Genomic DNA, 24,404 nt, shown 5'->3' with positions numbered 1-24,404 from the left:
CTGCTGAACTTTTCAGCTGGTTCTTAATAGGAGTAGCCTCTTAGTTGTGGAAATCTTAATCCTTAAAATCTGAAAGTCTTTGTGCTGGTTACTAAGATCCTCAGCTTCAGTATATTTTCAGTCTGTATATGGACAATTTCTGTCCTCAGCATTTCTCTTGACTCATTCTAGATTTCTAGAGCTAGTTTAAACTTCACCAGGTTTAAAAGGGATGTTTAAAATGTTTGATCATGCTACTCTAAATACTCCTCTGTTCATACACTTGCTCTTCCACTTGTGTAGCATTTCATGAACTGCACTTTGCTTTGGCAGATTTTTACTTTGTAAAGGGTATATGCAACTTTTACCAGTGAGCATGTGAACTTGAGTGTGTGATAATTTGACTGGGTATAGTTTCAGAACATGATACGGTAAACATTTTAAGTTGCTGGGTGCTTTCCTAAAAGACAGAATACGTTCAGTAAAAAGAGACCAGTGAAATCTCCAGGTATCTGGGTAACATTAATTACAGTTGAGGGACACTTGTAAGCATCATATGTTACAACAAATAAAAGTAGATACAAGAGTGAAGCCCCAAGGAAGTTACAATTGTGGGACATCTCAGGCTAAGAAAAGCTGTTACATAGCAGACTTCTGTGAAGGTGAAATAGTGTATGGTTAGCATATGAAAATAATATTTGGGGATGTACTCAAAGGCAACAGGTTTAAAAGATAATCTAACATTACCACTAATACTATTAATATCTTAGTTTTAGATGGGTTTTACTTGGGTCATGGACTCAAGTGGCTTTTTACCCTCCTGCTTCTGGTTATTTAACAACTGAGAAGTAGCAGCGTGGACAATATTTAAAATAACTTCCTTCTATTTTTTTTAACTGTAAACTTTAAAACCTAGTAAATACAAGTAAACATCTGATCGTAGCAACAGCTGTGTTCCTACCCCAAGGCTGATGTTATTTTGTTTAAATTTGGAAATTGTGGGTCTCTTAACTTTTTTTAATTCCATAAGCAGTTGCTGAATAGGCTCGACCAAATTAAAGCATAATCCAAGAGTGGTCAATACCTGTCACTAGTAGGTCATCAGTGTGAGCTGAGGAAAGATGTTTTTGTTAACACAGGGAGGCAAAGTTATGGGGAGAGAAGTTCATTGAAGATGCTGTGAAGAAATTACAATTAATGTAGACTTGGTTTTGAAACCTGGAATTTGAGAACTGTGGTGGGCCTGAAAGACTTGATGATAGAAGAAGGAAAATGAAGAAGCTGAAGTCCTGTGGTTGTTCCAGCTCTTGTGAACCGGAAGAATGAGGTGGAGTTGAGGAAAGAACAGAGATCTGTTTGCTGTAGTAAAAATAACCAGCTAATGAAGACTTTTGAAATACATCAAGGAGTGACACTGCAGCAGTTCTGATGCTGTGGGGAGAGAGAGGGGAAACAAATTATGTAGAGGTTGTTTAAGGATAGGAGGCAGCTGGTGAACCTAGTGCTTTTGATTTAGATGACTGCTCACAGAATAAAGACATCTCAGCTTTTGTCAGTGATGCTTTTAAGTGTATGGTAATCTGTCCTGCTTACAAGTTTAAGATCTGGTGTTTGCTGACAGGTAGCAATTACATAACCTTTAAAAAAGAAAAAGCACAGGGAATGTATTAAAAATAGCTGTGGGTTGGGAAAACGTATATAACATTTGAGATACCTGCTGCTCTGTTCTTTTTAAGTGTTCAGCTATGAAACAGTATCGTAGAAGGTTTTAAAATGCAAATAGTGTTAAACATAGAGAACAGTATGGTACATACTTGCATGTTTCATATTCTGTTCTAATATACCTGGCTATGACTTCAGCAGTAGTTTAAAGGATGGAAAGCTTAAGTCTTTCCTTCTGCCCTGGTTAAAAATTCTAGGTAACATCAGTTTAGTATTAGGAAATGGCCAAATAATTTCCTGATCTTTACTATGTATGAGTCTTGTCTCCCTTCTGAAGTTATAATTGGTGAAATCTCAATAGAAATATTCTTTAATAGACATCTCCTGCCAGGCAGGAGCACTGGTTGCAGGTTGTTCTACTTGCATGAAGGAATGGTCCAAACATGAGTTGTCTTATTTACAACACTTACAATGTACACAAGAACTTTTCTGACTTTTTCCTTTTTCTGCCCCAATTTTACAGAAAATCAGACATGATACACTGACAGCATTTGGAAATAAAGATTGACAATAAGATGGAAGGATAAATCTAAAGACTTTATACCAAAAGAGAAATGGCTCAAGAGTATTGAAACAAGAAACCGAAGAGCTTCCAACACTTCTGTGTGAGCAGTGGAAAAGGAGCAACTACCATGGTAACACTAATAACAGAAAAGCTGCAGAACCAGAGCTTGGATGATCTGACATGTAAAACGTACAATATTAATCTGGTAAGGATCTAACAAAATCATGTGATAAATGTGAAATGCAAAAGAGATTAAAAGTAACTCAAAACTACATAACAAATTCAAGACTGTAGATCAGCCAGAATTCAGCTGTTTAAGTTAGGACTGATTTGCAAGGTGGATGAAAGTTGTAAGGGGAAAAATGAAAATTCAGTGTATGAGCCTTCTTGAAATGATGCTTTCTGATTTTAATGATGTTTTCAACTTTACAGCTTGTTATATAATTAGCAAAAAGCCTTATCTCAACAAAATAGTGTTTTAATGGCTGAAAAGAATTAAAAAAACTTCTCAGCATTCCTTTTTCTATAACAAAAAACAGAATTACTGGGATGTGGTGAAGATTTCTTCATACAGCCAAGTGTTTGGTATCTGGCAACAGTATTTACTTAGAAAAATCAGTGACCACTATGTAGGTAATTATCAGCACACTGATCAGTGATCAAGTAAATAAACAGTTGAACTGGAAGTCAAGTGTCTGACTGCCAGGCTGTTGATGTTTTATCTGTGTGTCAGATGCCTGGTGCTCTGAAAAGTTGGGTAATATTTATTGGGTCATTTTCTGCTGGTTTATGTGTGTCCATGGCGTGGTTCAGGCATGCTATTCAGATACTAAGGAATGTATTCTCTTCACATTTCACTTGTGAAATGAGCTGTTATCTATTGCAGTGAGAGTAATGCAAAATAGTCTCCTGTCAATTTTGGGTGGCGACCTGAGAACTGAGACAATACTTTTCATTTGTCATCTTGTTTCACTGACTTAAATTGCAGTGGCACCCTTCTTTAGGTTAAATTGAGGGTACCAGTGGCAGACAAAAAAATCCCAAATTTGACTAAATGTCTCTGTATTGTTCAACTCTATTTCTGTTGTTTAAAGAAAATTAATGCAAGCATTGAACCTGAAGCATGTTACTTTACCACTAAGATTCTGCCTCTCTTGTACTTTAGTGGCTGACCTGCTTTTTTATTTCACAAGCCTAAACCAGGTGAAGCATATCCTGAATGCAGTGGAGCTTGTGCACAAGCACCTGTAATTCTTAATGCGTGAAGTGCTTGACCCTTAGTCCAATACTTGGTCCAGTAAGAATGTCTACTAGTAGATCTTAATTAAATGGTTTTATTTTTTAAACTGTTAACAGGTCCATTTAGAGTTCTGTTAACTTCCTTGTTCTTATTGTCTTCACCTTAAATATGTGCTGTTCTTGGAACGCATCTATAAGGTCTTGGAATGGTGTTAACTCCCTTAGAAGTGCTTACTCAGCTTGCATGTGTTTCAGCTAGCTTGATGAAGCACTTGGGAGATGTAATTTGTGGGAGATCTGTTGTGTCCTTGAACTGGTGAACTCATCACTTGTAACTGAACTCTAGACCTAGGTGTGAACCAGTGGTGACTTGGAACCAGTAGCAGTGCTTGTCCCTAAACTTGTAGTGGCATCTTGTCATTTCTAGGTTTTGAGACACTAAAGTTTGCATGAATTTGGAAACTGAGCTATCCTTTTACTAATAGCCACTGTAGATTTTGGACCAGAGACTTTTAAGAACAAAGATGTATTACTGGTTTTACACTGTGTGGAGCCTATACAGTGTTTTGGCATGCTGAAAGGTGTTGTAGGTTGTTTTTTATTCCTGTCCTTACCTGTTTTTACAATAAAGCTTGAAAAAAAGGGCTAGAGTGGAAAATGCCTCACCAGTAGTTTCATCCTCACCCTTCTGTACCTTTCCTTGTTTAATCTATCAAGTAATTTGTTTTGTAAATGCTTTAGTTCTTGCAGAAGTTGGGTTCTGAGGCTAGGAACAGGTTCTATTTGTACACTTTGGCAGCTTGAATAAGTGTGGGAGTGGCAAAGTGAAGAGTGGAAATGCAAAGTAAGTGTGAATAAGTGTGCAACTAGGTTGCTCCCTAGTAAAAACAATTATTTGGGCAAGTGATGCCTGCTTCGCTAACATGTGAACCTCAGAGAATCAAAAGTAGGCTTTTTTTGCTAGTAAAGATAACAGCTAAATTTTAATAAGGGACAAAGAAACTGCTAGTAGGGGTCTTGGATCAGCTGTAGAACATCTTGCCAAAAAGTCTAGATATTCAGGTTTAGTTTATTCTAATAGCAACAGCACTTTAGAGCAATTCTGAAATGGTCTTGCCTGGACCTTTCATTATTTCTGCTGGCACCAAGTTCCGTGCAACCATGTGGTGAGGATTAAGAGTAACTTTTCTTGCCTGGGTTAATGTTAACCCTTATCAGTTTCATGATACCTTTCACAGTGCATCTGTACAAGTGCTCGTCTGGGCACAAGTAGATAAAATAGCTGGGGAAAAGCTGTTCTATAATACAGCTCATAAATGAAGGTTATAAAAGAAAGAATAGTTCTTTTCAAAGCTGTTTACCTTCCAGCTAGCCAAGCTGGGCATAAAGACAACACGCATAGGACATAGTACGCTTTTTTGTTTGTGTAAGCTGAATGATGAACGAGTACCTTTTTCACCTGCTGCCCAAGGATGTTGTAAAATGCTGGCTGTAGCTAATTCTACTGCCTTGTTAAATTACATGCTAATTTTCCAGGCTGGTATAGGACATTTGGCCAGTGCGTGCTCAGTTACGTTGTACATTCTTGTGCTGCTCAAGTCTTCAGAAAAAAACCCCAAATTAATTGGTCTCTTGCTGTAGAAGCAGGAGGCCTGTCCCAAGCTTTTATCCCAAGTGGGCACAATAGCTCACAAGGTAGAACAGTGTCCCTGGCAGGTTGGCTCTACCTTGCAACAGTGAGATGCTCTGTGAGTACATTGATTTTCAGGAATTGAAAAATTGTTTGTAATTATGATTGATTTTCAGTCTCACTTATGTGCCTCTTCCATTTACTCAGTTCAAGACTGGGTGTCTAAGTGAATATTTTGATGAAAGAACAGCTGCTGAGATTAAACCGACTGGAACTTGCAATTCTGTCCTAAATGTTGTACCTCACCATTCCTTACCTTTTTAAGCATAGTCCCACCAAATGCACAAAAGGCATTCTACTTCTAAGCAAGCTTTTCAAAATAGATAAACTTCCTTGCATATGAAGCAAACAATACCAACCTTAGGTGAAACTTACAGGTCATTATTCTGTATGTCTCTATCTTAAAATGTCAGGGTTTTTCCCCTGGAAAGGTCTCAAGAGACATCAGATGTTCATGGGATCTTTTTAACATCTGTTCAAAAATCAGTGGTTGAAAGATGGACCTGCATGAACTCTTGAGTTTCCTCATCAAGAAAATGACTTTGTTGAATAATTTGGCCTTATTCTGAGAAAGATTTCCTTTGCATGAAGCATAGCAGACCTTCCTGTCAGTGTTCTCAGCAATTGCAATCTCTTCTAGAGCATAATAAGAAAAAAAGCTCTTCATTCAGGAAGCTTCAGGTTGATCATAGCACAGAGGGAATGAATGGGAGAGGGTAGCTAACCCAGGAGAGCTGATAAACTGGTTGCAGTGCCCTGTTACAGTAATATCTAAAGAGACTTCTGCCATGTGCTGCTTAGATAAAAAGATCCTCCCTCCAATAAACAATTTACAGCCTGATAGTCTACCAGATAATGTTTCCAAGTATTTTTAGTTGCAGTTATAGAAAGCCAAGTAAGTATCATAAAAGAGATTCTTCACTTATTTATCCCATAGTCACCCGTTATTTCAGTCAGTGCTTTGAGCTTTTACTGAAAATAGTGCAGGTTACTGTCCCTTTTCTGCCTATGATGTCTCATGTAACATTCCTAGTGAGGGTTTTTGTTTGAGTCTCCCTATTTTTGTACCTTAAGATTAAGGATCACTTAAAGGAAGTTGCAGTTTTAACGTGCCTGCTTTGTTGTAGAGCTGAGCACTGATTTCACTAGAAGCTGCTCAGAAGTGGCTTCACACTGTAGTCGTTCTGTGTAGCACAGATAGTCTGTGTGCAGGTGATCCCCCTTTTTCCATGCCCCCCTTGAAAAATACTTTCAATGCTTTGTAGCTGTCAGATGAAGTAGTTAAGCCACCTTAAAAAGCCTTGTCAATCGGGTAGACACTGAAGTGTAGGTAATCAAATGATTCAGACGTTTGTGATGAGAACCTTGTGATGAGAACTTGATGAAGTTACATTTGGCTGAAAACTGTTTGTAAACATTAAATATCAATCTAATAATTGTCACATAGGATTGTCCTTGAGATACTTTTCCTTAGAAGCATTGAAGGTCTCAGCCTTGTGTGAATAGTGTTTTAAATCTCCCTAGTTGTTATGTTAGGATTAAGTAATTCTTGTTGCTATTTTCCGTGTACTTGAAGATTGTAGCTGTAAGACTTTCTGACACAGAATTCTGTTCCAAAAATGTATTTTCCTTAGCTGCTATCAGATAGTTGAGTAAGTTGGTATTGCCTTTGATGAAGTTGGTATTGCTGTGGAATAAGCTGGTATTGCCTTTCATTTGGGGAAGACTGGAGAGGGAGGAGGAATTTGCTGGAAAAATCTTACCTTTTAAGTCTCTTTAATTTGTTTGCTTCCCCTTCAGGGACAGCTGAAATGTGGCTGTTCCTGTTCCCTTACTGTGTGCTTTTCTGCTCTACATGATACCCCATTCAGAGTAAACGGTTGATGGTAGCTTTAAAAATGTGTCTAATATGTAACTGGCAACTGCAGTTATGAAAAGCAAACAAGTAAAAGTGACTGTTTTTGCTGTCAAGTTGCAGACTTCACATGGTTTGAATAGGGGTGATTAACTGCAATCTCTGATGAAGAGTCAAACTTGGGGTTCTGCTGTTTACTTCAAGAAGCCTTCTGTAAAAGGAAGCTTAAATGCATCCTCAGGTGCAAGTGTAAAGTCTGTTTGTCTCGTGCAGACATTGATAAAGTAAGATGAAAGGATAGTGCAGCAATCAGATTTTTCATCTTTTCTGTTATTTCCTACCTCCATAACAATGACACCAAGGGAATATTAACCTAGCTTAGCGTTTGAATGTTATGTGTGAGGCTCAAGGATATAAAGTTGTCATTAGCACTGTGTGCTGCTATACAGCAAGAAAGAAAAGCTTTGTAGCCCAAGGATGTTTGTTTTAAAATTGACTTGCTATCTGGAAAGGAAGCATTTGTACAATGCTATCTTCTTTGACTATGCACAAAACACAGTGTTCACACGAAGCGTTGTTCTTTAAAGCAATCTTCCTCTCCATCCTGAGGTGGTGATGGGGGTATAATGACCCTTGGGCTCTGATCGAGCCTTAAGCCATTTATTTATAACTGCTGTTTAGGAGGCTGGATAGCAAGCTCTGTTTTTTGAGAAATCTAGTAGTAATATTTTCTAGGTAAAATCAGTTAAAAAACCGGAGAATGTTTTGCACAGAAACTTGTGTTTGTAGATGCTACTGGTGAAGCTTAATCATAAAATTGAAAGCTCTTTACACAAACATCTTGTTTTAAGTATATCTTCTACATTTTTTGAGTAGTGAACCATCTCTATTAAACTGTGATTTCAAAAACACTGTCTGCAAAAGTGATTTTTGGATAGGAAAGACTTTTTTAAATTGCTTTTGTACTTTTTAAGAAATAAGAAAACATTTTGCTATGCTAATAGGAAATGTAAAATACTAGTAAAGCCTGATTGGGTAAAGTTCATCATGGTGACCCTTATGGGCTTGTATATTTAATTAAGATAAAGCTATTCCTGTCTCTTAGTTTAAGATGAAGTGTTTTGCTTTTTAGCCTTAAGATTGTAAATGGAAACCGAATTGTCAGACTGCAGTTTCCTCTTCACTGAAATGAGAATTACATCAAAGCTTTTTCATTAAGGGTGAATCATCACTCTTAATTTTGTAGTTTATTACGTGGGCTAATGTTGCAACTCTTGAAACAGTTTGATACTTTGCAATATATCAGAAAACATTACAAACAGCTACATGCCAGAGGTTTTATTTATAAAGATCAGCTGTTCAGGAGTTTTTTCAAGATACTCAGCAAAATCTTGTCCTTTTAAAGACGTTGCTAAATGCACATAGAGGGAAACTGCAAACTGCAGGTTTTCAGTTTGAGGTGTGTGCTGACTCTTTCACATGGTTAAAACTTTTTTTTCTGATTTCAGTACTCATCGGAGAAGCTGAATAAAAGTGGCAGCTTGTTCCCTTTCGAAATCAACGGTAAGTTCTTCAGAAACCTTAGCTGTGTTTTACTGAGGTAATTGGTATAGCAGCAGCCTTTCTTTTGTAAATAAGGTGAGGGGATGGAGCATGCTGTTGTAGAGCCTGCTGGTTTAAGCTGGTCTTTGAACAATACTGAGAATAACTGGTTGTTAGTTTTGTACTTGTGATCTGCTTTGCATAGTAAAAGCCCTTGGAACACGTTTTTTTGTTCAATATCTGCTTTGGTGTACAGAAGCACAGCAATGCTGCTTTTTCATGCTAAACATTTCTTCAGGTTCCTCAGCTAGCAGAAAGCTCTCATCTTTACACACCTTACATGTTTTGCCACATAAAATATCCAGCATGATGCAAACTTCAAGTTGAAGCCTGGTGCCTTCATGCAAGTATAGTTTGCTTTTTCCTCCTTATTCCTATTAGAATACGAGTAAGATGTATCTAGGAAAAATTAAAGTGCCACTTAATTGGTTTGTAAACTTCGTACATTTTATTGAGGGACTTGAAATTTGGCGTGTTCTGTCTTGTCTTTAGGCATGGAAGTTTTTTATTTGCTCAGTGGGATTCCCTGTAAAATGTTTATCTTGGTTTGTGTGGTTTCAAAGGGAAATGGCATTTTATCTTAAATATCATTGCCATGTAAACAATTAGAGCACATGTGCAACTCTTGGATTTTTTTTTTTGGTAAAGTAAACTTAAACCAGCCTCCCAGCCTGGGAGAAAGCTTCCTAAGGTTTTATTTTAAATCAGTCCAGTCTAAGCTAGTAAATTGTCCTACAGTAGATGCTAGGAGTTTCAAACATTATCTGGATCCCATTGTGTTTGCTATTTTACTTGCATTGAATTATGGATGGTCCCTGCCTTGAAGAGCTTACATGCTTAAGGCAAAGCACAGTATGTGGTTGTACCCATCTGAAAGAATGGAGGAGGAAGGACAGAGGAATTCTAATAAAACATCTTGTTTGAATAGGCCAGCTGTCTGCACAGTTAAATGATTTTGAGACAATAGGGTGTTCTTTAAATAAGATCCAAATAAACAGGATAATCCATGACATACTTTGGGCATGGAATATGTACAACTATTTGAGTTTGCAACTTTTAAAGCTATGCAGCAAATCTTTTATCTATTGATTAGTCTAAAACTTGTTTTAGACAGCCAACTGTAAGAATATACAAGTATTTAATGTTTTGGCTATATCTAAGATTTTTAAATAAGTGTGAGGGGAAAAACTTGGTGTTCAAAATATCTTTCTTTAAAGCTGGGATAAGTGAAACTTGGCTAATTGGTTTAAATTGGCAAATTTTCTTACTGAGCATGAAGCACGGTTAACTGGCCAACGGTTTTGCTGCTTTTCAATTTGCAAATCCAAAGTCTGCTGTAGTTCTTCTTACACTTCATTGTATAATGTGGAGGAACAGCTGTAAAATGTGCAGAATGTTCTCAAAGAAGCTCTTTACAAAAGAGTGAGAGGCTTCGCTGGCAGACTGCTTTTAACCCAGCATTGCCACTTGAGATGAGAAGTTGTGCACTATGGGTTATGTCTGTATTCACAGTAAAACTTGCAGGAGGTTCTTAAGGGATACTCACTTCATTTTATGCTTTGAATTAAGACTTTTTTTCCCCCCTTACACTTTGAATATGAGCAAAAAAGGAAACAATCTGCAGTCTGATTCAACTTCATACTGTTTCTAATTTAAAATAAAGCTTTTTACACCACAGAATGGGAATGTCCATCTCTCTGAAACCTTTCTTTAAGATATTCTTAAGTGAAAAGTTTTAACAGCTAAATCAAGGACAGCAGTGTATGAAGAAATTATCCTGCTCTTAAATAAAAGAATTTCCTGGTAGATTCTTACAACCAAAATGGATTAACAAGTTACGTTGTTCACTGTTAGAGGTTTTAATTGTGGTATATGCTGTGTACTAGGAAGCAGGTAAGGAAGCTGTCCCTGTTGCTTGCTAGGAAACACAGTGCTGTAGGTCTTCAGTGAGCATGAAGAAGCATTAGCAAGGTACAGACATACTGGAATGCCTGCATTTGCTCCTAAAGTACTTTAGTCTTCATGTTTTTGGAATTTTCTACTTTTTAAAAAATGATTGTAACTGCAGTGTGAAATTTTGATGAAGAGTTGGCTATTTGTGGCCTATCCTTCTAAACTTAAGTCATGGTTTTATATTAAACTAGGTTTAAAATTAATTATTTTTCCTTTGCATCTTTCACCTGTATCTCTCTTTTCTTTTCAGAAGAGAGTCCTTGGAAAGCTTTAAATGGGGGTTGCCCAATCCAGACTGACACAACAAGGAGTTCAGCTTACACTTTCCCGCTGTGCCCATTCAGCACCGGCACTGCCAGCAATGGCAGTCTGCAGTGGCAGCAGGATGGATAAGTGAATTAAACCTTAACGAAAACTCGGGTCAGCCCTTGGCACCACCAACGAAACGTCACTGTAGGTCCCTCTCTGAGCCTGATGAGCTGGCTCGCTGCCGGTCACCCTGGAAGCCTGGCAATTCAAAGGTTTGGACTCCTGTGTCAAAGAGACGGTGTAACAGTGGCGGTAGCGCTACCTTGCAGCGCTGCAACAGTCATGGAAGTGCAACCTTACAGAGAAGCACAAGTATCAGCCTGCCACAAAACATACTGTCCCTAAATAATGTCTTCACTATCACCAGCTTCAACACATCACCAGTACCCAGACCTTCCTCTGCCAGCAGCGGGTTTGTGGACAGTAGCGAAGGCAGCACGAGCTCGAGTACCCGCTGGAATTCTGGAGGCCCTTGTGACTTTAACCCAAGGCGCCGCCTCTCCCTCTCCCAGGAGCACATCACCGAGACAGGAAATCTCTTGCCTTCAGCCAACAGCACTCCCACCTCCACACCCGAGCTCAGCCGGCGTCAAGGCCTGTTGAGATGCCGCTCTCAGCCTTGTGTCCTGAACGAGAAGAAAAGCCGGCTAAAGCGCAGACGGGAGGAGGATGTACGATGGAACAGGCCATCGTTAGACTTTTTTAAAATGACACGGGTGAGATTTTACTTTCCTCAATGTGGGAAGGGAGCTATTGCAGAAAGGCTATTTCTAGATAAACTGAACCAATGGGTAGTTGTTAGATTGACTTGTCTTTAGTACTGGTTTATTAACTTGAGCAGTACAGCAGGCTTATGCTTGCCGGTGTTGTACCCTATATTATCTTACTCTTTCCTCTCAGCCCAGTTCTTGAAGTCTAGTCCACTTGATATAAAGAACAAAGAGCTTTATAAAGTAAAAAATGTGCTTGAAGCAGAGGTCAAAGAAAAGTGGCTTGTTTTTAAGATGCAAGGAAGCCGTGGGGAAGGTGGATAGACAGGGTAGCAAAAAAGTTACACAACTGAGTTCCCTGAGAACAATGTGCAGGGATTTCTAAGTCATCTTGGGTTGAGCCTACCCTTTCAGTTTGAGTAATTCCATAAAGTTAAGAGCAGTAAAAACCTCTATAAATGAATTAACTAAATAAACTGCTAATAAGCAGACAAAGATAAAGTGTTCTAATACAGCAATTACAGATGCCTCAGCTCAATGGAAGGGTGTTTTACTCCAAGTTATTCTGGATTTTTCTTTCCTTCTCATGTGAGAGTAAAGGTACCAATTAAAAAACTAGAGAACTTAAGCTGTTTCCTGTACTTTGTGTGATAGAAATGCATGCACACAGCCCATTTTTCAAAGCTTCTCTGTCCACTGGGGCAACTGCTATAGTTTAAAACTGAAGATGTTAATTTAGTTTCAATAGATGTAAAATGGACTATTACATCATGGTCAAAGAACATTTTACCCTTCTGAGAATAAGTCTGTCTTCAGTGGATAGCAGGCTTGGGAGGTTTGTCTGAGGAGATCTCTGAAGAGTGGTGGTGAAGAGACAGTTTGCAGAAGTAGCAATAAAAACATAAGGAAAGGAAATAGTTCAGCACCAGTGTCCCTGCATTTGATGCAGCCTGCAAAAGAAAAGCCGAATAGGTTGGGATGCTGCCTAAAATGTCTGGTCTGTGGTTCCTGGGTGTTAGTGAGCTTGACATAGAAATGTATGGGAGAAACACTTGTAAAATATGGGAACCAAGCTGTCTGCTCTGGGACATTCACTGAATTAACTGGTTTATGTCCTTGTAACTTAGCTACAAGTCTGTATGATGGCGTCTGTCCTCTTAGACCTCTGTAAGACAAATTACTCACAGCTTAAAGGATTTTCTTTTTTAAAAAAAAATAAGGCTTTTTTTTGTTCAAGCTGTGAGATTGGTTACTGGGTGGCAGGCCATACAGAGTGACTTGCTTCCTGACAGGGTTGGTAACCAGCTGTATTCTAGAATGACTTGACAACGTTTTGAGTTGTGGTTAAGATGCAAGTTCAGATCTGATCTTACTTGTTTCACTGTGTTAATCACTCCTGAGATTAGTTTGCTAATCCACTCCAGAAATATTAGTGGATTTGCCTTTCAGCTCCCCGTGTAGTCTAATGCAAATTTCTTTATTTAAACAGAATGTAAAATTTAAAATTTGTTCCTTTATTGGCTACACTTGCTGCTGGCATTCTTCAAGCTCTAGAGAGGTGCAGTATATTGAACTGTCAAAATAGTTTCAGCTGCTCAGATGTTGTACCTTCTAAGCAATCCATATAATAGTATATATATAGAAAACCTGATATAGCCATGTCTATAGGAAGTTTTTGGCTATTGAGATTTGCTGCTGTGTACATGTAACTAATATACAGTCTTGAGTACTTTTTCCTGTAAGACCAATTTTGAAATGATTTCTCAATAAGCTGAGTAGTTTATGCAACAAAGTTCATTCTGCAGTGTCAAGGCCTGAATTTTTTTCAGCTGTTTGGCTGATCTGTAGAATCTTCCTATAAAGATATTACTGTGTATTTAATTAAAGACACAAAGTATAGTTTGGAAATACATCAGCTTTCAAATATGCTAAACTTTAATGATTAAAAACCAGGTAAGCACTGGAAACATTTGAAGTAAAAATCAAAAGATGTTTCCAAGAAATGTTGGGGATTTTTAGAATGGCAACTTGCTTATCCATTGCATTGTTGGAAGTTTTATATTTCTTCATAGCCCACTGTCTCCCCATGCCACAAATCCTGGCAAATATATATGCTCTGAAATTTGTGGTCTTAAATGTTTCTCCCTAAATCTAAACAAAACTACTGCTTTGCAACATATTATGAGCTAATACTATGGAAGACTTGTTTTGAAGTGTCATACAAGGAGATGTGGATGTGTCCTATATCTGCATACATCTCTGAAGATCAGGAGTAAGATACGGGAAGTTCAGTAAGGCCTTTTTTCATGTATTTTGATAGCTCCTTATTGTTTCCAAAAATACTTTTTTCTGTGATTTCAAATTCACTTCTAAGTCAGTTTATGAAAGACCTGTGTTGAAAACAAGGATTTATTTTGTTCCAAAGCAAATGTCTTGATGTCCTCAAATCTTCCTAAAAAGCTAAACTTACCAAATAGCGTACCAAGACCAGATCAGGTTAGGAAATTAGTCTTGCTTGTGGAGAACTTAAATCATAGTTGACCCATGTTATGATAGGTCTGAAGGTGCTTCCTTTGCTGGCGTATTGAAGCCACAGCTGCTTAAAGAGAGGAATTTTGGGTCTGCAGCCATTTCTGCCAATACTCTGTGGAGTCCTGAGAGGTCAGCATTGAAAAACCTGCCAAAGTTGCTCAAGGCTTTGCAGCTAGGAATCCTCTCAAATCAATATTTATCAGAACTAAATTATTTATTTACTTTAACCGGCAGCAAATGCTGTTACATGTGAATGGAGTTCTCTAATACCTGTGTTTGGGTGAAGTGTTAGTGTGAGAAAAGGGTGAAAGGCCACTTCAGGTTGGCTGGGATTTTTTAGGGGTTTTGGTAGTTGGGTTTTTTGCATTACTGAGTTGGGTTTTTGCCACCTTGAGTTCTGGAAAATGTACTTGATTGATGCCACTTCAGTCCCTACAATTTTACTAAATAAAAGTGCTAGAAAATCAGAAGTCCAATTCTGAAAGCAGCTTTCCCATTGTTATTGCTTTTTAAGCTTAGAGTTCATAGGTGAGTAGATTCAGATTAATAACCTATCCTTACAATCTGTCCTTAATTTTGGTACTACTTCATGGCTTGCTCCTTTTACTTTTGCCTCTTAAATAAAGGCACAAATTAGGATATTAACAAAAAGAAAGAAATGGAGTAGCTCTTAAAATCATAAAACTTTCTATGTACCTGGATTTTATTTTCTTCCACAGACCTTTACACTTTTATTTTACTGTACTTCCCCTCTGGTTTAGATTTTGTGCCCTCTTGGAAAAGAATATGCTGTGTCATCTTCAATTTGGATGGAAAACACATTAATTTTCAGTAAAATGAGTAATTTGTGTATGTAGAAATAGATTGAAGTGATCAGGCAGCCTGTTCTTACATAGTGCTAAATTCTGGAAGGATCTCTTTCTGGACTTGAAGCTGAAAATACAAACTTGGGAAACTTTAGGCTTTCTAGAACATGAAGACAGCTGTAAAAACAAGTGGAAAAGACTGTAGGAAACGATAACAAAATATGATAGCTGTTTGCAGCCCCTAAGGACTCAAAATAACATTTTTTGGTCACTTATCTGCACAAGAATAGCTGTATGGGTTACAGAATGGCAAAACACAGTAGTTAGTGTTTGTTCTCAATTGCCCAAATAAGAAGCTGGCTCCAGTGAGGAGTGTGGGTCCTCCCCTGCAGCAGGATCTCATCTCCCTGGTATTGCAGGATGTCTGTTCATGGCAAAGAGACTTGTGTTCTTCTGCAGCTAATAAGTCCTATCACAGAGGCTGCTGCAGAGTAAGTAAAGGTGGCATTTAGACTGGTAACTGCAGTAGGAGGTTAGAAATGTTTCTTTACTGAAAAGAAAACTGTTGAGCTTTCTCAGATGTTTGGCTTCATGATTTACATCAGTTGATCCTGAGGTGCAACAAGTAAACATCATCCAAGAAGCTGCACATGTTTTTCAGTGTCTAAGCAAGTTTTTTTGTGACACTGAAGTTTAATTCTGTTTCAGATCAAACAACACACTGTAGTTTGAAGTATTTATGGTGTTTAACATTCTTGTGCTGCTCCTCAGCCAGTGCTGTGGTGTGGAATTGTCAATATTTTTTTTTTTAAATCTTGGTAACATACAAAACCCAAGCTGCTTTAACATGTTCTCTGAAGTCTTCTTTAATCTGTTAAGTAGTTAAAACAAATAGCTGGCTTTATCTAAGGAAGGAATAGTTTCAACTATTCAGTGCCATGGCACATCATACATTAACATTAGACTAGGTAAGACAACTCAATGAAAAGTTCTCAGGATCTCCAAAGGCTGAAGGAACTTGGGGACTGAAGTTGTAATTTCCTAGCACAGGGTGCTTCTGTGTTTTTAGAAATGCTTTAAAGTCATCTGGATTCTACACTGGTGGGTTTTCTTGATGCTGGGAAAGATCCAAAGTACCACACCAGGTCAGGCCAAACTGGAGCCTGGCACCCTGCTTGATGGAGAACAGTTGCTTAGTGTGGCACGCAGGAGCAATGAATGTGCAAGGTAATATTTCCTCCAGCACCACAGCCTGGCTTTGGCCTGTGTGCATCTTGGGGGCTTCAAAGTGTATGTCAGTGGTTCAAACTCTGACAACTGTTCATAGGTCTATTTTCAGTTGATAATCTATTTTTTAACCCTTTAACATGGACCTCCATAATATTCCATAACAGATTCACTTTTGTAAGCTTGGTTCATCATCACGTTCACTAAACACCTGAGTGCTTGATTTATTTTATTCTTTTAGAGTTGAAGGTCTTGAATTTGCAAAACGCTTGGACAACTTAGATCCTTAAAAGTAAATTGAGCTTAAATTATCCCTGCTTTATGATTATGATTATTGACTTTATGCTTCAGGTCAGAATAATGTAGTGGCTTTGTGGGTCTACACAGCAAAGAGGACTTCTCAGAGATAATAATATCGAGTCATAAAGACTTGTCAACTCTGGCCAAAAGAGCAAGGCGAGTGTCACTATGAGGATAAGCAGAGGGACTTGGTGGTCATTTCCACTGCGGTTTAAAATTGCACTCAAGGTAGAGATGGTTGGTGAGTGTGGATGTGTTTTGCTGAAGGGTGTGATGAGGCAGTAGTTCATGAATGGCAGAATACGTTGGAGTGCTGAGGCTGGTCTGAGATCAGATGACCGCTATTGCTCCTGCAGAGACTTTCTTAGTGACTCCTGGTTTCCCTTGTGGAATCCCTGCATCTGTTTACTTGAATTTTACTGTGTGTCAACCAGTTTTTAGAAGTCAGTGTGAATAGATAGGTGAGATGTGATACTAATCGCTAAGTATCTAAACCAAACTTGTGGTTGCAATTGGAGAATTATGAAACATGCATCTTATTTTGTTGCTCTTTGTGTTCATTGTAATAGTGAACAGGTGACTGAATTTGCCATACTGTGGCCTCAGCACAAAATAAACTCTTTAAGTGTTCTCCTTGATTCTTTGAATTCTTGTTGTCTAGAAAATGTCCAGATATGTCCCATTAGTTGTAGTTACAATAGATTTGTTCATGTTGATTATGCTACAGCAAAGTGGATTAACCTTCCTGAGCTGCACAAGCAGTGTATCATGCATGTGGGTAGTGTGGTCAAGTAGGTGCTCACTTGTGTTAGGTTTTCTCCCAAGCTGTTGTTTTAGCATGTGCAAGATAAAGAAGTGATATCAAGAGGCCCTTACAGTTTAAGCAGGGTAACCCATGAGTCAAGCCTGGACTGGCTAAAGTAAGTTAAGTACTGGCTCATGAAACTCATTCAGATTGTGTTCTCTAAATAGTAAGCATGTAGCTTTAAATAGTTTTAGATGCTTATGTAAAGCTTATCTCTTAGAGCCTCCTGTCAAAATGGGAACAAACAGGTTATTTGGGGTAGATGTATTTTCTGCTAGTGGATCCAGTTAAGTCAGCAGAGGCTCTTCCCTGCCTAAGATACTACACTGTGGTGTAACTTGGGGAAGTTGCTTAATACAACTGCAAGTTATAATCACTTAAGCTCTTGTGGTGCTCTTGCAAAGAGATGTAGGGTGGTATCTCTTAGTCAGAATAAAGGTCTGATATTTTTTCTGCCTGTGGCTGACACTTTGCAGTTCAGTGATGGATTGATGTGCACTGCTGCTTCTCAGATCAAATAGCTGATAGATGTCAGATGTCCTGTATGGAGGTATATTCTGCTTCAGAGTGCTCTCAATGCTCTTGTCTTTTGGAATGTGGTTTATGGAAAATACAATAATTTTGGGCTTTATATAGTGGGGGATTGGTCTGAGGTTGATTTGGATCAATAACATGATAGTAAATACAAATATGTAATGTTAATTTACTAGTAGCTTCTCTTTGTATAAGATTAAGGTTCCAAGAGAACAGCTGTGAATAAAGCAATTGAGCCAGGCACAGAATTTTGGTTCTTGTTTGAAAACTTAATACCTATTCCTAGGGGAGTCCTTAATTTCACATTTGAAAAATAATCCTGGTCTGCCTCTGCTTTAAAAGTGTTCTGGAGCCTTTTTTCTTTTTTCTCTTTTTGATCCCATGGTAGTAATTTCTGTAAGTGATTATAAACCAAGAAAGCAAAAGATAACATGATTTAAATTTCAAAAGCCAGGAAATAATTTGAGCTCAGTGGTCTTGGTTAGAGGAAGGAGGCTGGGTATCAAAATTGGCTGAGAGAATCAGTGGTTTAAATCCACTTTGTGAAATTCTAGATATAAACTTAATTTATAACTGAAAAGAAATAGTGAGCAGTGAACCTCAAGGAAAATACTTGTTTAGGCAAACAGTAGATGTATCCCTAGATGCAAGAGGGCAAAGACTTAATTTCCAAAGTGTTGCTTTTATTTAAGGTTAACCTTATGACTGGTATGGATACAATAAGGCACTTGTATATATTTGAAGTGTCAGCAGAGTAAAAATAAACTATTCCTGTGCCTGCATGGTTTGAAACAGTGAAATGCAATGCAACTTTGATCTGCTGAAGGTTGGTCAAGCTATTTATTCATTGTAAATTAATTTAGAAGCTAGGGAATTGCTAGGATCAGGAAGAAATTCTCTTTGGGGAGAAATAGGTATATGGAAAACTGGGGCAGTTTCTTGAGGTGCCTACTGTCCTGTGACATTTATGAAATAGAGAGACTTTTTCAGCAAACTTCAGGAATAGCCAGTGACAGTCCCAGCCCCACTGTCATTGGTGAAACAGCAAAGATATTCCTGAATTCTTTGCACCTGTCCCCAGATAGCAGATGTCTGGTAAATTTCCAAGTATTTTTACTTGAATTGTAGGTTAAACTGGCTCTTCACAGTTGAGCAATATGCACCTACTGTGTGATTACAGCTCCTTCATCCTCTTAATTTGAGGATATTTTTAAAATGAAAAGTGATGTACAGCAGTTGGAGTTGAAGTTTGTGCTGGTGACTGTTTACATGTGGTTTGCTACCAATTTGTAAAAAACAGTTGTGGAAATTATGGGTAAGGAAGGCTATTTTAAATCATCCTGTTTAATTCTCTGATGCAAGATTACGTTCCATAATATGTATTTTTCTATTATTTGGTCACCTCTAGCCTTTTCTATGTCTCCAGGGATGTGGTTTTCTTAAGAGATAAAGAGCTTTTTGTGGGAAGCAAAAGCAGTTTTGCTTAAGCTATAAAACTCATTCAGACCCACTTAAGATAATGGTATGTGTTCTTTTCTACTATCATGATAACAGAAAATATTTCATGGAAATAAAACTTCAATTTAAACTTCCTGATCCTCCATTTAACAAAAACATATGAGCTCTCAGTCTCTCTTTGAAAGCAACTTCTGCAGGAATGGAAGAACGGATAGCAGGTATTAAGTGTGCTGTCTTAAACTAGGAGTCTGTATCTGGTTATTTCTTTCTGTTTTGTGAAAATGTTAGGAATGATTGTGCTTTTTGCCTGGAATACGTTTTCATGGGTGTAAGGGAAATTACATGTGAGCAGTAGTATTTGCTGTAAGAGATAATAGTCAAGGACTTGTGGGTTCTTGCAGAGCTTTCTGAGGACTTGAGTAGGACCAGCTAGTGTTCAGGTAGTTTCTAATTTCCAGTGAAACATTTTGGTTATTCCTTTCACTAATAGCTGTGACTTAATTAAAAGCTCTTCAAACTACTCCAGTGAAATAGATTAATCAAAGTAAGTAGCTTGTAGAAAGTGATTAACCTTTTCAGTCATCTTAGGTTTTATTTACTCCTCTTTCCTAAGTGTTGCAGAGATGCTGCTTATTAAACTGTCTTTATAGAGCATGCATTTGTGGCATTAAGTAGTTTGCTTTAAATTTAAACACAGGTTTCTAGCCTTGTGAGGTTTTTCCACTGGACTTAATGTTACTATCTGACAGTCAGTTGGGAGTTTGGATTTTATCACTTCAGGCATGCTTGTATGGCTCTTTAATTCTTCTACACCTAAAGAGTGAACTGCACATCTGTTATGTGACAGTCATACAGAAAGTAATTTTTTCTATTTCAGGAGTGACTTTGTTAGCATCAGTTAAAAGGCTTATCTAGAATTACGTAGTTCTTATTAAACTGATGTTTGGTTTCTAAAGGCAAGGTTACCCCCATCTCTTTCCAGATGTTTTTTTTAGTGTGAAGTGCTCAAAAATCTTGATTTTTTTCAAAACTAAGTGGCCTCTTTAATAGCTACATAAAACTTAAGTTTTAACTTCTAATAAATGTAGATGCTGTACCAGGTGGAATAAGAATTACTCTTGTACAAAGAGTCTTTAATCAAAATGTGTAGCAGCATTGTTCAAGGACAGCCTTTGTGTTGTGACTAACTTTAAAGGGTGGGGTTGGGAGCAAATGGAAGCTTTTACTTTTGATAGAGAGGTGCAGAGACTTACGTGTAATTCTTTGCTGTGATTAATTCCTGTGGAAGTGAGAGTATAGGTTCCTAAGATGAAGATACTGGTTTATACCATACTTTCATAGGGAGGTAAACATTTTCTAAGCCTTTCCAAAACTTGGCTATGGGAAAGGCAAGTTGGGTTATAACTGAAATTGACAATGAATCTCATCAGGCTTAGGATACCAGATGGTGGTATGGTGTGTAGCTACTGAACTGACTTGTTTGAGCTTTATTCAGGTGCATGTAAGTAACCTGTAACTCAGCTGAAAATGTGGAATTAACTTTCCTCTTGAACAGTCTATTTGAACCTTTGTGCTTGCAGTAGATGGAGTTGATTGTGCAAGCTGTAAGGGTTTCCTGGCAGAACAATGCTAACTTACAGTGCAGTTATTACAAAAGCAAGATGTAAGGGACTTTGTTTAGCAGCAGACTCAGTTGATGAGTTTTGATCCTCTTTGCTTGATTATACATTTGTTGAATCCAACAAATTAAAATGGGAAGGATTCCCACTTTTTTCTGTTCAGCATTTCTATATTTTTCTTTGAAAAACTGGACTTTTTAAAAGTTAAATCTCTGATAACAATTACTGTTTGTTATATCAATTTCCTGAACTTTATTTCAGGTGGCTATACAGTTCAATACAGCTGAAAAAAGTATGTGCTAAAATGCAAAATGTGATTTTGAAACTGTACTTCTGTTCAGCTTTATCCACATTCTTTTTCAATCTGGAATATAACTGAGAATGTTGAACAGGGCAGAAGTCTCAAAATGCTTACTGGGAACTTGTATTTATTTTTTCCAAAAAGTTATATAGAGAAAAGCTGTTAATCTGTGTTTTTCCTTATTCTAAATTACAGCCTGTTTCATCACTAGTTTTTCTTATCTGCTTTATTTAGATGAAGATGTACTACCCTCATTCTTTTCATATCCAGTCTTGTGTAATTTAAAGTTTGGTTTCTCCAAATGCTTGAGTTCTTGTGGTGTTATTTTATGATGTTCTTAATGTCAGTGTGCAGGGCATTGGTCATAATGTATTCTCTGAAGCTGTGTTTTTCTGTGGTCATCCAGGAGCATGTTAGTGTTGTAAAGTTACTTAATCTGCTTTGAAACTATGGGTGTTTTGGCTACAGAAACCACTTTTGTTTTTGTTTTTCCTCTTCCTCACTCCCCTCACCACCCCTGTGGTTTGAGTTTTGTATGAGGCAGACTCAGAGGAAGGGAAGCTGAATTCCTTTTCCTTGTTTTCCTTTTTCAAATACAATGGTGATTAGTGTCTGTATGAAACAGCATTATATTTTGGTACTAGTGTTATGTCTCAAAGCAAGTGAGTCATCTTCTAACTTCCAAGCTTCAGAATATGGCAGTTCCTAAGAACTTTCCATATGAGGAAGCAGTAACAGATGGGTGGGTTGGCTAATGAGTACTAGATAATTAATATCTTGCTCCTACTAACCTTCAGTATCTGATAGGTATTTTGCCTTTTTTGGGATGGTTTAGAGAAACATTTTCTACCCAGTAAAGAATTTAATCTGTGAAGCCTTAAATGCCACCTTTTTGTGTTGTACAAAAACAATGTGAATTGCTCTCCCAGTTACTTGTTGGGTTTTTTTTTGCTTCTTATGGGTTTATTCTAGGGCAGTGCAGATTAAAGTTTAATCTATGAAAAGTAATTTGTGAGACAAGTTCTAGATTTTGCCTCTATTAGAGTGCATGTAGCACTAACTTAATATTTGTGTTAGATGAAGAGAACTATGCTTGATACATTAAATATTATTTTAAACTTAAAGTAGTTAGGGTCACCCAATTATTTTTTTTGAGATAATTAACTTTATGCAGCTTTAGATTAATTTAAAAGTATCGCAAATAATTACTTGGGCAAGGGAGAAGTTTCCAGTTGGCAGTATTGGGCTGCTTTTGAATAGCCTGGTGTGCTTAATCATCAGAACTCATATTTTCCAATAAATGGGAGAGTTTTTTCCATAGCACTTAATGGCTGTACTGAACATGAGTGGTTGACTGACTCCATGCTATTTCAGTGCATCTTTTGCTGCTTGTGTATAGCTCTGTGTTTGGCATAAAACTACTAAAAAATCCTTTATAGTTTTCTGTTACTGATGAAGATGCTTCAATGCCAAATCTGTCAATTTGGATAACTTTTCCAAGGAACAACCATTTTGAGAAGGAAGGCCTTTTGAAATAAGAGTCTAGGTGTCATAGAGCAGGAAGGCTTTTCCTGAGAGAGATCTTAGGCACATCTGAAGCTTGTTGTGTAGGCTTAGAATTATGGGAGCAAGTGTTGATGCGAATGATAGAACCTTCTGGCAGGACCAGCAGATGCTGGTCCTGTACCTTCTGCTTCTTCCAGGCTTGTATTTGTATCCTGTTTATTAATAAATGGTCCCAGTTAACTGAGGCTTCTTCTACTGTGATGTCAGTACTAATACCTGAGGATGAATTTGCATTTTGCCAAGCTGTTGGAGATAATGCAGGTCTTAAATCTGGTATTTTCACATGCCACATGTGGCACTTCCTGCCACAAGTAAAATTAATTATCTAGATAACTTAAATTTAACAGGGGGTGAGGAGGAAAGGATTGCTGTCCATCTAGGGTTCCATTTCAGATGCATTGGAGCTTGGATAATCCGAATTTTGTTTATTATTCCCCTTCCTTATGAGAAAAGGCTCCTTTAGCTTTTGCTCTCATTACTAAAAGTCCTTAATTTAGTTAGACATAGCTTTTTAGATTGAGCAATATTAGAGGGAAGTTTTTTTCTAATCTTGTACCTTAAATGATCTTGCTGTCAGGAATAGATTTAAGTTTTCTGTACTGAAGCATAGCTGATAACTGCATTCCAAAGCAGAGTTGTACAGGTCATAAAGATTGTTAAGAAGTGGCCTTGTGGTTTTTTCTCACCACAGAGTATTTTTGTGACCTAGTTATTTTTTAAAGACAGATTACTATTTTTCTTACCTTGAACATTGTTGCTTGCAGGGGTTAGTCTGATGGTTTGACACATGGTTTGGAAAGCCTCTAGTCACTGCCTCTTACCATTGAATCTGGTTGCTTTTCTGCCCAGTGGTGTTCTAAAAAATAAATGTAGGCACTTGGACTTGAAAAGCTCCTTCAGGAACAGGCCTTGAGAAAGGAAACCTATCTGTAGGCAAATACGGCATTTTCTTCTAGGATGAATTTAACACGGTACCAACAAAGTATGGAGCTGTTCTATTGTAAATCAACATTTTTGTCAAGTGGGAGTTAAGCGTCCTTAGAAAATACATGTCTCTGTTTCTTGAAAGTTGGCAAGCCAGCATGTCTTGACTAATTCCACATGGTCTAAACTTTCCCTCCCAAGTGTTGTCAGCTTTTTCCCCCCCATTGCTGGATATATGTGTGCCTTCATGTGCTTATGTTATATAAGTAAGTTATGGACTATTATTTATTGCTTCAAGTTCTCTTTCCTTTGGAGAGAGGACAAAGGGAATGTTGGAAGCAGTAGTTATTATATTACTGTGTGAGACCAGGACATGTGCTGAATGAAGTAGTTTACACAGCTTGCCACTCTTCAGGCTGTTTTTTGTGTCCTTACTGTTCTGCAAGTCCCTGTTGGCTTTGCTCTGAGTGATCTGTGCTGCTCTGCCTTGCTTTACTGCTTTCTGTTAAGGGGTTTTGCAAGTTCTTTGGTCTGGTGTCAAAATCCTGTTTAGATTCCCTTGTAAAGAATAACTGTCCAGAAAACCAGCTGTGCCTCCTGGTATTGAGCATTGCTAAATCCTGCTCTACTTTCACCATGACAGTAAGAGATATCCTATACCTTCTCCTAGAAAGATCCAGTGGAATTGAGTTCTCTTTGATCCTCTTGTGTGGTGGCATGACCAACTGATGCTAATGCTAGTATCTGCAGTTTCTGTGTGAACAGACT

The 24,404-nt window shown here is 37.8% G+C and overlaps 1 protein-coding gene across 1 annotated transcript in view; it reads left to right on the top strand.

The window, feature by feature from the left end:
• Positions 1-2,152: 2,152 nt before the first annotated feature.
• Positions 2,153-24,404, top strand: part of FAM53A (family with sequence similarity 53, member A) — a 44,667-nt gene continuing 22,415 nt past the window's right edge. Inside the window, 4 exon segments of the mRNA XM_010000235.1 lie at positions 2,153-2,411; positions 8,499-8,553; positions 10,796-10,933; positions 10,936-11,570. Of these exon segments, the coding sequence (XP_009998537.1) occupies positions 2,334-2,411; positions 8,499-8,553; positions 10,796-10,933; positions 10,936-11,570 (906 nt within the window). The 5' untranslated portion in view covers positions 2,153-2,333.

This window comes from Chaetura pelagica, unplaced genomic scaffold (genome assembly GCF_000747805.2).
Source record: "Chaetura pelagica isolate M959 unplaced genomic scaffold, ChaPel_1.0 scaffold116, whole genome shotgun sequence".
NCBI classification, from domain to species: Eukaryota; Metazoa; Chordata; class Aves; order Apodiformes; family Apodidae; genus Chaetura; species Chaetura pelagica.
Note: the sequence above shows the minus strand (reverse complement) of the source record. Positions and strands in the feature narration are given on the sequence as shown.